The sequence below is a fragment of the Festucalex cinctus genome, chromosome 3, assembly GCF_051991245.1.
Source record: "Festucalex cinctus isolate MCC-2025b chromosome 3, RoL_Fcin_1.0, whole genome shotgun sequence".
Classification (NCBI taxonomy): Eukaryota; Metazoa; Chordata; class Actinopteri; order Syngnathiformes; family Syngnathidae; genus Festucalex; species Festucalex cinctus.
This window is the reverse complement of record NC_135413.1, coordinates 8,029,862-8,044,400: the sequence shown is the minus strand read 5'-3', so window position 1 is coordinate 8,044,400 and position 14,539 is coordinate 8,029,862. Positions and strand designations below refer to the sequence as shown.

Sequence of the window (14,539 nt, the reverse complement as noted above, 5' to 3'; positions counted from 1 at the left end):
CCATATGTGGGGTATTTTTTTGTTTTGCCTCAAGGGCTAGGTGGCGCTGCATATATAACTGAATGTTGTCATAGAGATACTTTCAGGCCTTGACTATAAACATACCTGTCAAGTTTGGGATTTTTTGGAGCATGCACCGGGGAGTTATGAAGCATATCCTTTTTCATTGCGAAACGTGTTTACAATTTTTGTAAAAATACCGTAAGTGGGGTATTTTTTTTTCATGCCTCAAGGGCTAGGTGGCGCTGCATATATAACTGAATGTTGTCATAGAGATACCTTCAGGCCTTGACGATAAACAATCAAGTCAAGTTTGGGATTTTTTGGAGCATGTATCGGGGAGTTATTAAGCATATCCTTTTTCAGTGCGAAACACAAATTTTGATGCCCCGCCCTCATCATATAGTATTTCCAAAAGTCAAGATTTTTCCGCCTGTCGTTGGCTCAGGTCTTGACATGGTCCAGGTCAAGTCTGAAGTCAGTCGGATGAAACGTGTAGGAGAAGTGGGCAAAAGTATGCCCCCTGTAAATGTGCAAAAATCGTCAAAAATGGGACATTCAAAAATTCGTAGCTCACTTCCTGTTCATTTTAGCATATGGGTCCAAGAGACTTTTTTGTAGGTCTTTGGCTCCCTCATACACCTAAAAATTTTCGTAGATCTTGCTTACACATACAATCGGGGCTGCTTCGTTACAAATTTCTAGGGGGCGCTATTGAGTCATTTTTGTAAAAATAGCACAATCAACAAGAAAATATTGCTCATTTTACCAGGCCAGATGTGTGTGCCAAGTTTCATGAGTTTCTGTGCATTAGAGAGAGACCGATAATCGAGGCCGATATTTGACATATTGGTACATATCGGCATCGGTCTGTTTTATTAATCTGACGGCCGATATAAGCGATCCATTTAAAACTCCGTCTTTTCGCTTCGAATGCAGCCCAGAGCGTCTCTGTCTGTTATGGAGTCCAACTCCAGCAACGTAACGCCCATAGCAGCATTTGATTGGTTAGCCGTGCAAGAGCCAGAACCAATCAGTAGTGTATGCCGTGTATCACAGTAGCCGGTCACACACGCACCCACGGACACAACGCGAGACACATGCTTCGAAGGTAAGTTAAAAGAGAAGAGACTCCGCCGAACTTTTCACCATGATAAGCTAAACACATTGAATTTTGTTGTGTATTAAATGCACTATATGAATGGAGCTGCATTGCCTTGCATTGAATCCCCCCTAGCTAACAGTGGTGTGTTCAGCTTAGCATGTATGCTAACATCCAGTAGCTAATTCGCTACTTGAACTACTCGGGGAGGGAATCACCCACATTTTCACTTAATTAAGTAAACAATGTTTGTTAGAAAGGTTCCAAATATTAACAGTTGTCATTATTATATTGTCTTCTAGTTCCATGTTAAGAGTAGAGTAATGTCATTATATTTACCTCTCGTGACGCACACATTGCATTCTGGGTCACGTCCACTACTTGTTGCATAGCGGTTATTATGCAGTTAGATGCCACAGTGACACTAAATAGCGTTTAGTTACTTTATATTGTGTTTATTTGTCGCACTGGTTTGCCATTGTGTGCCTTAAGCTTCGACGTCGATTTGATTGACAGCTCGTTGTGCACCTCGTTAAAGTCCGCTCCGTAACAAATTAAGTGTCTCAAACACAGTTTAACTACACGAACGTGTTCTCTTCCGTATCTTAGACATTATCCTCTCAATGGATGCCACTAATATGTAACATCTACGGCCGTAGTCGGCTGCAATTAATGTTCAGTGATGTAATTTCGTTACGTGCATCATACTTTGAATAATGAGCTCATGTTTGGTGTGTTGTATAACTTTCTCGTGTGTTAGTAACTATTCATGTGGACAGCTAAGATAGTGCTTCTTAATGTGAATTAGCAATGTTGCAGCCCAGTTATTATTTAGACAAGTAAATCTGTGCCATTAAGTGATACAGTACAGTACAGTAGTGAGAGAATAGTGTGCCCATATACACACACGTGTGTAAAACACATTAAACAGCAGAAACTGGCAGCGGTCCACCGCAACAATGTCTGTTTAACGAAGTTATTCTTTCTATTATTATAACCAAGTTATTTTACTCTACCTTTTTCTGCGTTGATTGGGGCATCCTAAGTGGCAGTAAACTACATGATGAAGTGTCTTTTGACAGTTCTCTTGTAGAGAGGAGTAGCATGATATTGCTGTTCTCGATTTAAGATCCTAAGCTTATCAATACTGTCTATATGGTAACAATAACAATAATCATAATAAGGTCTGCAAGAACTGTATGGTGTTCAGGGATGAATAGTTTTTCTCATGGATTTTTTTTTTTTTTTTTGGCTGTAGTAAGTAATGCCACAGCTGATGCACATTTTGAATGACAGGGTTCCTCCTATTACTTCAAAATATAAAAATATAACATTTATAGAATAAAACTACAAGTATCCCAAATGCTATAAAAGGTAATGTCACGTTGGCCCCCACATTTAACTCCCCCCCCGCCACCAACGTCGTATTGCAGATGGAAGGATGTAAAATGAAAAGTGCAGTGCGAGATCCATTGTAAAGAACGGTTAGGGTTTGCATTATTCAAAAATTTGGTGCCAACATTTTAACTTTTACTGCAAATGAATATCGGCTTCAAATATCGGTTATCTGCCTCCTTGACTACCGATAATCGGTATCGGTATCGGCCCTGAAAAAAGCACATCGGTCTATCTCTACTGTGCATGTTTAGACCTTCAAAACTGGCGTTTTTTTCTTGGCGAACAGTGCTTAACCACGCCCACAGCGATTCGCAAAAACTCACAAACTTCGTGTTGTGACATCATGAAGGCCGAAACCCTCATCTGAGCAAATATGAGGTAGGTCCAGTTAACTTGTTTGGAGAAAAACGTAGAAGAAAATTTGTAAGAAAAAAAATTGCCACTCGGTGGCGCTATCAGTAATATGAAATATAAGTTCGTAGATGTCTTTAGGGCTGGACTCTCATCAAATGTGTGAAATTTTGAGAAGATAGGATCATCTCAGTCAAGTTCATGCAGCTTTTATTGTCACGAAAAATCTTCAGACTTTGCGGCACCGTAACGGCCACGCCATTTGGCGAAAAGTTACAATATTCGGTGTGGGGCATGATCAACATCTTAAGGCTTTTCTGACCAATTTTCAACTGGATCCCTACAACGAGCTCAGCGCAGTAGCTAAAAACGTAAAGTATGACATTTATTGTTACCACTAGGTGACGCTATATGTATAACTGAATTTTATCATATAGATGTTTTCAGGCCGTGACTATTACGTTGCCTGAGAAGTTTGAGATTTTTTGGAGCTTGAACATGGGAGTTATTAAGCATTTGCTCTTTCTGGACAAATGAAATTTTAAAGACAATATTTGATGCCCCGCCCCCATCATATAGTATTTCGAAAAGGCAAGACTTTTTGCCCAGTTGTTCTCTCAGGTCTTGAGATGATAAATGCCAAGTTTGATGTCAATTGGATGAAAAATGTTTGCAGAGGGGGAAAAAGCATGACCACAGTGAATAGGCCAAAATTGGACATTAAAAAATTCATAGCTCACTTCCTGTACATTTTAGCTACATGGTCCCAATAGACTTTTTTTGTGCGTCTCGGGGTGCTACACGTGCCTGCCAATTTCCGTTGCTCCAGCTCAAACGTGCCGGGCTTGGTTTTTATTTTTCTACGCTAGGGGGCGCTATAGAGTCGGGTTGTTATGACGACTTCATAATATCACATTTTTCGCCGGGCCTGAGGAGTGTGCAAAGTTTGGTGAGTTTTCGTGAATGTTTAGGTACCCAAAATCGCGATTGTTTGCGGAGAATAAAGAAGAAGAAGAAGAAGAAGAAGAATTTTTACAAAAACAATAGGGACCTCGCAGCGGTCGCTGCTCGGGCCCTAATAATAATTTTTTACAAAAACTTCTAATAAGAAGAATTCCTACAAAAACAATAGGGCCTCGCAGCGGCACCGCCGCTGCCGCTGCTAGGGCCCTAATAAAAAATATGTAAGCTCATTGTTGATGGGGACCAAACAGAATTTATAATATATATTATTTATGTTACCAAAACTTTGAAGTTTGGGTGCAGCGTGTGCAGTATGGCTAGTGGAGTGCAACCTAGTTTTGACAGGGGCGGTTGTGAAATAATTCATGTGGGCGTGCCTCAAAACAACTCAAAATTAATATTATTAGGGTTGAAGCCATCAAATATTTTGGTATTCGGATATCCTACTGAAAATTCTAGTGAATAAATGGGTATTTGGATAGAAATAAAAACATACCTGTACGGTATATAGCCTACTTTCTTGGTTAAAGAACAAGTATAAATACAGAAGGAAAAAAAAAAAAAAACACATTTGCGCGTAATAATTAACATTAACAACCAACTGGTTTTCATTTATGGATAATCAACTAATCAACAAGCTTGTCAGCAAACGTTTTCTCTGAAACAGTGAGATTTTAGATAAATCTCTCCCCATAGATTGTATTCAATGGAACTAAAGTGACGTCAGACCCACAATAGTGATTTTTGTCGGCTAATAAATAGCACATTTGAGTAAGCCTGGTTTGTTAATAAGTGATGAGTAGGAATGGCAAATTAGTCAAAATTAGTTGCTGTCAGCATCAAAGTGTGCACAGTCCATCAATCCATTTTCCGAACAGCTCATCCTCACAAGGGTCGTGGGCACTCTGGAGCCTACCCCAGCTGTCTACGGGCTGTAGTATGGCCTTTGAAAGGTAATCAGACAGCTGGAGCACTTTACCCAGTGACTTTACCACTGCTAGTTAGCGTGACTAGCTTGCTGCTGTTAGCTTGCTGTTAGCTAGTAGTCACCGCTAAACGCTGGCAACAGGCGCCGTACAATACAACGCATAATGAGGTTTTAGCTCTCTTACCTGGAGCTTGAATATGACTTCAGGACTAAGTTGTGTTCCTGATGTCTGTCCCAACAGTGTGGTGCATTTATATTGCTGTTGTTCACAAACTCCGAATAGACGAGCGCGTCATAGCCCATAGTATCCAGCGATGACATGCTTCCGGTAACAACTTCGAAAATAAAAAATGCTACAATGCATTGATCTACATCTACTACTTGGTAAGATACTTATTAAGGTAAGGTTTAATTTGAAATTTGGTTTCTCACAGCCCCGTGTACTGTCATGCATACTGCCATTAGCTTGACTATGACTATCTCAGCGGGTACCCGAGGTAGAAATGACCAGGACTCATTTCAGGCCTAGTGTTAATAATCGTTTTTGTACGATTATGGCAATTTTGTAATTGTGGAGGGTAATAATCGAAATTGTAATTGAATTTCGATAAATTGCACAACCCTACGTGAGGACGTATATTTTGGAGGCAACTGGGCCCGGGCACGGTTTGGTTAGTGTAATGTGAGTTTGGGCTGGAAGGGGACAGGGAAGGTGGGGGGCATGGGGGAGCAATCAGGCTTCAGTACGGTACGAAGAAATGGCCCTAGTGTGAGTGCACCCTGAAACTAGGGATGTCTCGATCACTTTTTTTTTTTTTTTTTTGGGACCCAAGTTCGAGTCCCGATCCGATACGTCGGCATTTAATTGGGGGAAAAAAAAAAAGAATAATAATCTTTTTTTTCCAATAATAATAATAATAATAATAATAATAATAATATTGTTTTTAACAAAACTACCCCAAACACCTTTTATATTGTGAGTGGAGCAGTGGTCAAACTAAGTAAAACATTTAACCCCTTTTTTTTTTTTTTTGGCACATCTATAAGTTACTCAAAGGGCTATTATTAACCAGTATATTATTTTTTTACAATAACTTTATTTTTGAAACTTCTATAGCCGTTCTGAAGCATGCTGCTTAACACAAATTGATGGGCTAACCTAATGTTGTTTTACAGTAAAATACAGTATATATCCGTGAAACAAACGCAGCAACAAGCTAAGCTAGGCTAGGCGCAGGGGTCCCTTCGAAGATAGACCGATGCAGAGTCCCGGCAGACGCCTCAGCTCGGTCCGCGGGCAGGACCCAAAGTACGTCCACAGCGAGATCCGCGGGGAGTACCCGGAGCACATCCAGAGTCACCAGCTCCTCAAGCGGCCGGGCTGTGTGGTTGCCCCTCAGTGTAATGCAGCAGCAGGGACGAGTGCAACGCATCTATATTCTTTCCGCACTCCGAAATGCTCACTAACTTTCACACCGGGCAAGTCTCCGCTTTTCACATAAAAGATCACTTATCAACTAGCTACTGTATTTCCTTGTTTAGTGCGCTCGATGTAGTGATAGACCGATATGGTTTTTTCAAGGCCGATACCGATACAGATTATTTGTAGTCAAGTCGGCCGATAACCGATATTTCAAGCCGATATTCATTTGCAGTAAAATGGGGAGGGGGGGGGGGGAATTCTTTCAAACTATATATAATTTCTCACTGAGTAACAAATTCATGTGAATGTAGCTCATTTGGGGTTTTTGTTAGGGTTCGTAAAAACGTTTCAAAAAGATTTTCGCGGTGAAAAATTGTGTGAATATGTTCCAAATGTGTTTACGACAAATAAAAACTGACTGCGAACATCTTACAAATCCTGATGAAAACCCCAAATTCGCTACGTTCGCAAGTATCCCCTGCTCAGTGAGCTTTATCGGCCTTCAGATTCAAAAAATGGCCGATGCCGATATTTGTCAAAATGCCAAATATCGGCGCCGATAATCGGCTATCCCTACTCGATGGCATTCAGGCAATAGCAAAGCCAAAGCCATGCCAGACGTTTAGCTGTGTGGAAAAAGTGAGTCTCACCCTGTGCCACCGTGTAACTTCAGATTTAATAAAAAGTTTTAAAAATAACCTCAAATTTATCTGAGTTCTGATCGTGCGACAACGTCAGATTCCAATCGAGTCAGCAACCACATGATCGGGCCCGATTTCCGATCACGTCGTGATCAGATTGGGACATCCCTACCTGAAACTTCAGGCGCATTTCAACCAAAATACTTAATACGAGGTAAACCTCCCTTTTATGGCACCACGGCAGTGAGAAAGCAGCGTTTTAAAAAAAGAAGCATGTTGTGACTGACGTCTAATAGCATTTCTGGCATAGTGTATCGAGAGTCATGCCTAGAAGCTAGCATTAGCACCGTGTGTGTAACTATAGCATGATGTTCTGTTTGGCACGCTAACATATTTGTAAGGCCTATTATGGATTACGGAGGCTTTAGTCAGCGAACTCGCGTTTATTAACAACCCAAGCAGTTTTTGTATGCCACCGAACGCGTTGACATCGAACGTGCTCTTTTTCTCTCGACTCACGACTCGCGACTAGAGCTATCAAAATTAATCGATTAACCCACGGATTCTTAACCGTTTTTTATGTTTTGTTTTGTTTTTGTTTGTTTTTTACCTTGGGGACCAGCTTTCCCTATAAAAAGTGGCCCGGGGCCCATTCAGAAATTATTTTTGTTGACTTATTATTGTTTGTATTTAATAACTAAATTAAATCTAGTTAAGGGTTCTAAAAATGTCATTTGGCTTGCCATGGCTGTCGGCCATGTGAGCAAAAAAGTTCAATATGGCACATGGCGAGTAGTCATGCTTCCCAATGAGGAGTGGACGGATTGCAAGCACTTCAGTGCTTGAAGTCATCTCCCTGCGTTCTCTCACACACATGCAAAAAGACACATGCCACTTAAGTAATTTTCCACATATCGTTAGACAGGCAGCCATGCACAGGGTTGGCAAGCTGTCTTATTTTTTGTTTTTTGTTTTTTTGTTTTTTGTTTTTTGTTTTTTTTTGTTTGTTTGTTTAAATACCGGTGCTAAAAAAACGATATTGAGCTGTTTTTGACGCCAAAACATCGAGGTGTACAGTACTGGTACCGGTATCCCGTGCAATACTACTCCCAGTGAAACTGGCACCGCCCTTCGTGGCAATAGCCGTTCACTGGTGTGTGAATGTGAGGCTATAGATTAAAAAGCGCTGTATAAATAGGAGTCCACTGACTACTTTTCATTGTGTCAAAATATAATTTCTTCAGTGTTGTCCCATGAAAACAATTAATTTCAGCATTGATTAATTTACAAGAGATGCCAGCAGCTATAAAGGGCCTTTACAAACCTGGCCATGTTTGTGTACATGAGGCACATGGGGACAGTAGCTTTGTAAAATAGCTCAGTGGTAGAGTGGTCGTCACCCAACCATATTTAAATACGTTCAAACATACTGGCAAATACGTTTAAGCATATGTGCCGTTCAAAAATGTATACTCAACATTGGCAGTTCCACACTTCCTTACTTAAGCCTCGTAGAGGTGACTCAATAATGCACTCACCTGTTAGGCCTAAGTAGCTGACTGACTGTGACTCAAGCATTTGTCAGACTACCCAGTGGTCTACCAACTGACTCCTTTCATAGAAATATAACAAAATTGCCCTTCTTTAGAGCACCTACATTAAAATAGTAAATGTGTGAATAAACTGTTCTAAGGTCGATGCACTCTTTGTAATGCACCAGTGTCACGCTTGTCCTTGCCGTGATCATAGTGTTGTTCTTAAAATGGATTAGGCAACTGAGTCATTGCCTGAAAGGACCTGCCTTGACTGGTTGTATCAGTTGTGCATACTGACTTGACTGTGACCCTGGCCTTGGACTATCTCAATGTCTTTTTGCTAATTTTGCACAGGACATGGCTTCAAGCTCTGGCTTCTGTCAATGCTCCTGCTGCTGGTATGCTTGCCAGCTGAAAAGCACTATTAATAGTCGCAAAGGCATTATCCCCATCGCAGCAGATGTGCGTACAAATGGGCAAGCACAGACTAGAAGCATTAAGCTTTCACATCCAGATGCTGCGACCAACCTGGATGTCAAACCATAGCTACAGTGCAGGGCTTTGCACTAACTTTTCCACTGGTAGCACTGGTGTGAGTAACATTTTTAGTTGGTCGCACAACACAGGATTTGGTCGCACCGTTTTTTGTGGATGGTACAGCATGACCTTAGGCATACGCAACTCAATATATTTGCTAAATATTTTATTGGAACACGTGCTTTGCCTGCAATAGCAGTGGCTATCAAAACAAGTCAATCATTTCGTGTAACTTAACTTGTGAACATTATTTTGTTTAGCTCAGTAAAAGTCAGTACTTTTTTAAAAAAAAATTTTTATTTTCCTTCACCTGCTCCTCGGCTGATGTTCCCCTGCCATTTTCATCTGTATCAATTGATTTGGCACCATCCGCTGGCCCTCCTTTACCACCATCATTCTGCTCCTCATTTTGTTTTAGAAAATAATCAGCCCGCTATTTTTTTTTTGTTTTGTTTTGTTTTGTTTTTTTTTTTAATTCATTGCACGCTACCACACTACACTCGCCACCATTGCTTTTACAGTAGGCGCGCGGCGGGATCATTTGAGCTGTCCTAGCTTGCGGTCCCCAGTGCGTGCGGATGTGCCATAACGTATCACGAGTGGCAAGTCACGCCAACATTGAACCATATTATTTACAATTTAATATGGACCACCGTGGATGAAATATTGAGATTCACAACCGGCTCACAAGTCGTGAAGCTATTTCTGAATGGAGAGCTCTCCCGCTGGAGCTGAACACACCAACAGCGTTGTGCACTCAAGTTTTTTTTTTTAAACCAGAAACATTACAAATCCATCCACGAGTACCTTTTAAATTGTAAATATAGTTCAATCAGCGTTGTTGTAAAACATTGTTATATTTATTGTATGTACCGTATTTTTATGACTTTGCCGAAGACTGGCGGGTGCCTTTGCTTCTTTCGCGCAAAACAACGACAATGGGCATATGCCACGGCGTTGCTCTCTGCGTTGCCGTCGTCTAGTCAGATGACATGGCCCCTCTCGTTCCCGGACGACCGACGCTGCAGAACCACTGCCGAAAGGGTTCTAAAAAGCGGTTACAACGGAACCGCTCGGGCCTGAAAAAGTCCCATGGAGACGCTAACATCCGGGGGCAAAAAATGCTGCTTCGGTGTGGAACCGGTCCGGTGGAAAAGCGCCATATATGTGTGTGTATGTAAATTGTAGTCTGCGCGTGTATGCGTATGCTGCGCCCTATCAGGTGGTAGCCAGCCAATCACATTGCAGCGGGTCATGTTTCACTCAAATACAATTCGATTGAGTCGGCGCAAGGCGGCGCGTGCTCTCGTTGTTACGGGAGAGCCAGCGGAAGACACGATGACTTTCAAACGTACGTTTTAAATATGCTGCAGAAGGAACATTAATGCACTCGCGCCATGCGAGCGATATTTGTTTTCACAAGCACACACTTGAAAGTTGGCCGCATTTGTGAGTGAAATGCTCGCACTGTCGAGCCCTGCAGTGGATATAAAGTCTACACCACCTTGTTCGAATGCCAGGCTTTTGTGATGAGGAAAAAAAAAAAAGTATGCTAATTGCAGCGATGTGTGATAAATATGGAATTGTTTGCTTTTACTTTGACAAATCAGCGCACTTCCTAACCAGAAGTATGATAAATGCTGATGTTTTTAGATATGGGCAAAATATAATTCATATGACATGCTCTTAATAATGCATTTATCATCACTCAACGACAAAGGGTTTGACGTAAACAACAAAATAGAACTGCTGAACAGCAAACCAAAAACGCCCAAAAAACGCGGCTTTCTATCATCCCCTTCACCGTGTGTGTGTTGATCAGAAATGAGTCGCCAGACTGCCACCGCGCTGCCCACAGGAACGTCCAAGTGCCCTGCCTCTCAGCGTGTGCCCACCCTGTCAGGGACCACCGCCTCCAACAGTGACCTGGCCAGCCTGTTTGAGTGCCCGGTGTGCTTCGACTATGTCCTGCCCCCCATCCTTCAGTGCCAGTCGGGACACCTGGTATGTGAGCTCTTGCTTGGATGTTTCTTGTTAAACAGATCACAGTATGTGTGAAAATGCATATTTTGATGAATTAGACTCTTTTTAGTATTCTGGCCTCATTGACCAACTACCAGACTTGTTTTCAATGACCACAAAATAGCTTAGAAAGAAATTGAACTAAATTCTAAGCTTTTTGATGCGTATGATCCTCTGTAGTTTGAAAGTTTTGGTCTTGACAGCACCTCAAAATGTTGCTTGTCAAATGACTAATAAGACTACAATATTCTGCTCTGTGTTTAAAAAAAAAAAAAAAAACTGTTGCATTATGAACAGCGTCTGGCGTAGGGCTAGGAATAAAAGTCGTCCAAGTCAGTTGGCTCGACGCAATGATGCATGCGTCGAAGCTATTTTAATAAAAATTCTGGTTACTTATCAGAATAAAATACTCACCGGATCCTATTTCGCAATCATGTCAGCAAAACCTCATAATGCTAAAGACTTAATTCACAGTTTAAACACCAGCGAACATGGACGAGGAGAGATTTATAATCGAGGTGGAAAGCAACAAAATTATATATGACACGGCACATCCTTTTTATAAGGACAACTTAAAACAGGATGCCGCATGGAACGTCATAGCAGAAACTATCGGAGTGGACGGTGAGTTCAATGGCGACCCTTTTTTTTTTTTTTTTTTAAGTCGTTAGTGGCAGCACCAGTGTGTGGTACATGTCTGTCAGGGAAATGCAAAAGCTGCAGCTGCAACGAGCAATCATCACTGTGAGGGCTCGCTGAAATGCTGTTTTTGATCAAGAACAAGTGGAATAACAAGACATTTCACAAAGACTTCCTTTTGGCCTGTCAGGAGGTTATAAAATACATTTCCCAGTGACTGCCAAGTGAGATGATTGGTTGCGGCCTGGACTTTTCATGATCCAAGATGTATACACAAAGCAGAGGAAAGTACCGTGTGATGGCCAGTAACAGTCGGCCATGTTCATTCTTGGGCTCACAAATACTTGCTGGATGAACATTCCAAATTGGATGATTATGTGAGTGTAATTCTAACCCAGGTGGCTATCTGGTCTTACAATTCAAAGTCTTCCCTGTGCTTCAAAGTCATTTTGTGCACCATTCTCAGGTATGCTCCAACTGTCGTCCCAAACTCACCTGCTGCCCCACCTGCCGAGGGCCGCTGGGCTCCATCAGGAACCTGGCCATGGAGAAGGTGGCCAACTCGGTGCTCTTCCCGTGCAAATACGCCTCGTCGGGCTGCGAAGTCACGCTTCCGCACACCGACAAGACGGAGCACGAGGAGCTCTGCGAGTTCCGGCCGTACTCGTGCCCGTGCCCCGGCGCCTCCTGCAAGTGGCAGGGCTCCCTGGACGCCGTCATGCCTCACTTGATGCACCAGCACAAGTCCATCACCACACTGCAGGTCAGATGCGCACTCCAGACCCTCTGCAGAGTGTCCACACGGTGGCGCCATTGTTTTAATTCAGTCATCATCGTGGCAGCTTAACTCTATTGTTAGGTTTTCCTTCATTCCAACACATTATCATACTTGCATATACCTGCCAAATATGCAAAATTAGTAACATTCACTCATTCATTCTTTTCAGGTTCACTTTTATAAGACTCATGCACAATACATGTCATGAAATGTTATGCTATGGATTTTGAAACTAGGACTGAAAGATTAAAGCAATTCAACTCCTTTTTTTCTGAGTTGAGAGAGCGAGAGTTTGTCTACACTGGGGATGTAACGATATCCAAACATCACGATACGATACGGTATTATCACGATAAGATAATTATCACGATATTGTGGGGGGGTTGGCGATATTTAAAAAAGATCACAATATTGAAAAAAAAAAAAGCTCATAAAAAAATTACAATATTGTGCTTTTGTACATAATCTATAATCTCGCTCTCTAATAACAATATTGAGGCACTTATTGATCGCTTCACAAGCAAATTAGGTTCCCCTTCATCTGACAATTAGCATAGATTTTAAAAATAGAAGGCCAAAACATCCCTAATGAAAATTAAATTGCACTAATAAACTAGCCACTAGAGGGTGCTAGAACTGCACAAATGGAAATCAACCTGACTTTTTTTTTTTTAACAGATGTGTTCTTTTTAAATATTGTGAACATAATGATGACAATATTGTTTTTTTCCCTTATCGTGACATCCCTAGTCTACACAGTCAGTAATTGCTAATTTGCTCACTACATTTAGTGACCTCTTGGACTCCTTAGTAGGGGTGTCACGATTCGCCAACTCCACGATTCGATTTAAATTTCGATTTTGGGGTCACGATTCGATTTTTTTTTCGATTTTTTTTTTTTTTTTTTTTTCTCCGCTCCCCCACTTTATAACACAGAGGCATATGCTTCTGTAGGCTAAGGCTAGTCTATGATCATTGGTTCTATTCATTGTACAGTAAATCTTATTTCAAAAGATCGGCTACATATAGGTGATGCAATTTCCATATTATTTTTGTGTAAATTTATGTAATATATGATAATTGACATTAGGCAGGAATGATCAAATTCAAAGAATTTATTTACAATATAAAGTTAACCGTCTTGTTCTTACTGAAGTGTAAAATAAAAAATAAAAAAACAAAAACAAAAAGTCACAGTGGGTGCCTGCCATCTATTGACTGTTTTTGGTTACAACAGTGTGCTGTGCGTTCCTCTTAAAATAATGTGCAATGTGCAACAACAACAAAAAATATATTGTATCCAAAGTCATGGAACAAATACAGCCTGAACAAACTATATCCCAACATTTACAGTTGCTGGGCATACTGTAGCGTGGTTCAAGTACACTAATTAAATGTTTGAATCCAGCGTTTTCCAAGGCTGCAGGTCTGCTGCTATAAATAGACCTATGGATCTGGCGTTTCGCGCGAGCTGAAGTGTGTGGAAGTTTCACTGTAAATGAGGATGAAATAGTTGGTTGGACCGTTGTTTTCCCACTTCTAGTTGAATTTGATAAATCTAAATCTTTGTGATGCCTGCGTAAATGTCCCGTCATGTTTGTCGTGTTTCCCGTTGTTACGGCTGGCGGCTCGGGCCATTCAGTTTGAATGCGCCAGCGCGACACTCTGATTGGAGGACTGTGCCAGCGCGACACTCCGATTGGACGACTGTGCCAGCGCGACACTCCGATTGGACGACTGTGCCAGCGCGACACTCCGATTGGACGACTGTGCCAGCGCGACACTCCGATTGGACGACTGTGCCAGCGCGACGCTATTGTGTATCCGTGTATTATACCCCTATTAGTTATTGTTTCTCCTCCGTTCTGTCAGTTCTGTCAAATGCGGTTATTATTTGTTCACCTTCCACTTTCACTCCCTTGTCAAACCCCTGCCTGAAATTTCAATTAAAACTACTCAGATGTTAAAGTCGACCCGTGTTTATCTACTCTATATTTTCTGTTATTGTGTTACTTCCCTTCCCCTTGACGAGCCGGGCGTAACACCGTGGCCGAGTACAGTACGCGCACATAGCATATCTTGCAACTGTGGTCTTTTTATCGACAACGTGAACGTTGTCGACATAACTCACCGGGAACGCAAAATGTTTCCAAACTGGTGACGAGAGAAGCGGGAGCGGCTTGAAGCACCATTGCTGTGTCTGTCCGCGCTTGCCATCATGA

General features: G+C 41.7%; 1 protein-coding gene across 3 annotated transcripts in view; it reads left to right on the top strand.

Annotated features, from left to right (window-relative positions):
* Positions 1–14,539, top strand: part of siah1 (siah E3 ubiquitin protein ligase 1) — a 77,160-nt gene that overhangs the window by 56,242 nt on the left and 6,379 nt on the right. For 2 of the 3 annotated variants that reach the window (XM_077515641.1, XM_077515642.1), the window contains exons 3-4: positions 10,701–10,882; positions 12,006–12,302. In XM_077515641.1, the coding sequence (XP_077371767.1) occupies positions 10,701–10,882; positions 12,006–12,302 (479 nt within the window). The remainder of the gene's footprint in view (positions 1–10,700; positions 10,883–12,005; positions 12,303–14,539) is intronic. The other variant, XM_077515643.1, reaches the window with a different exon arrangement.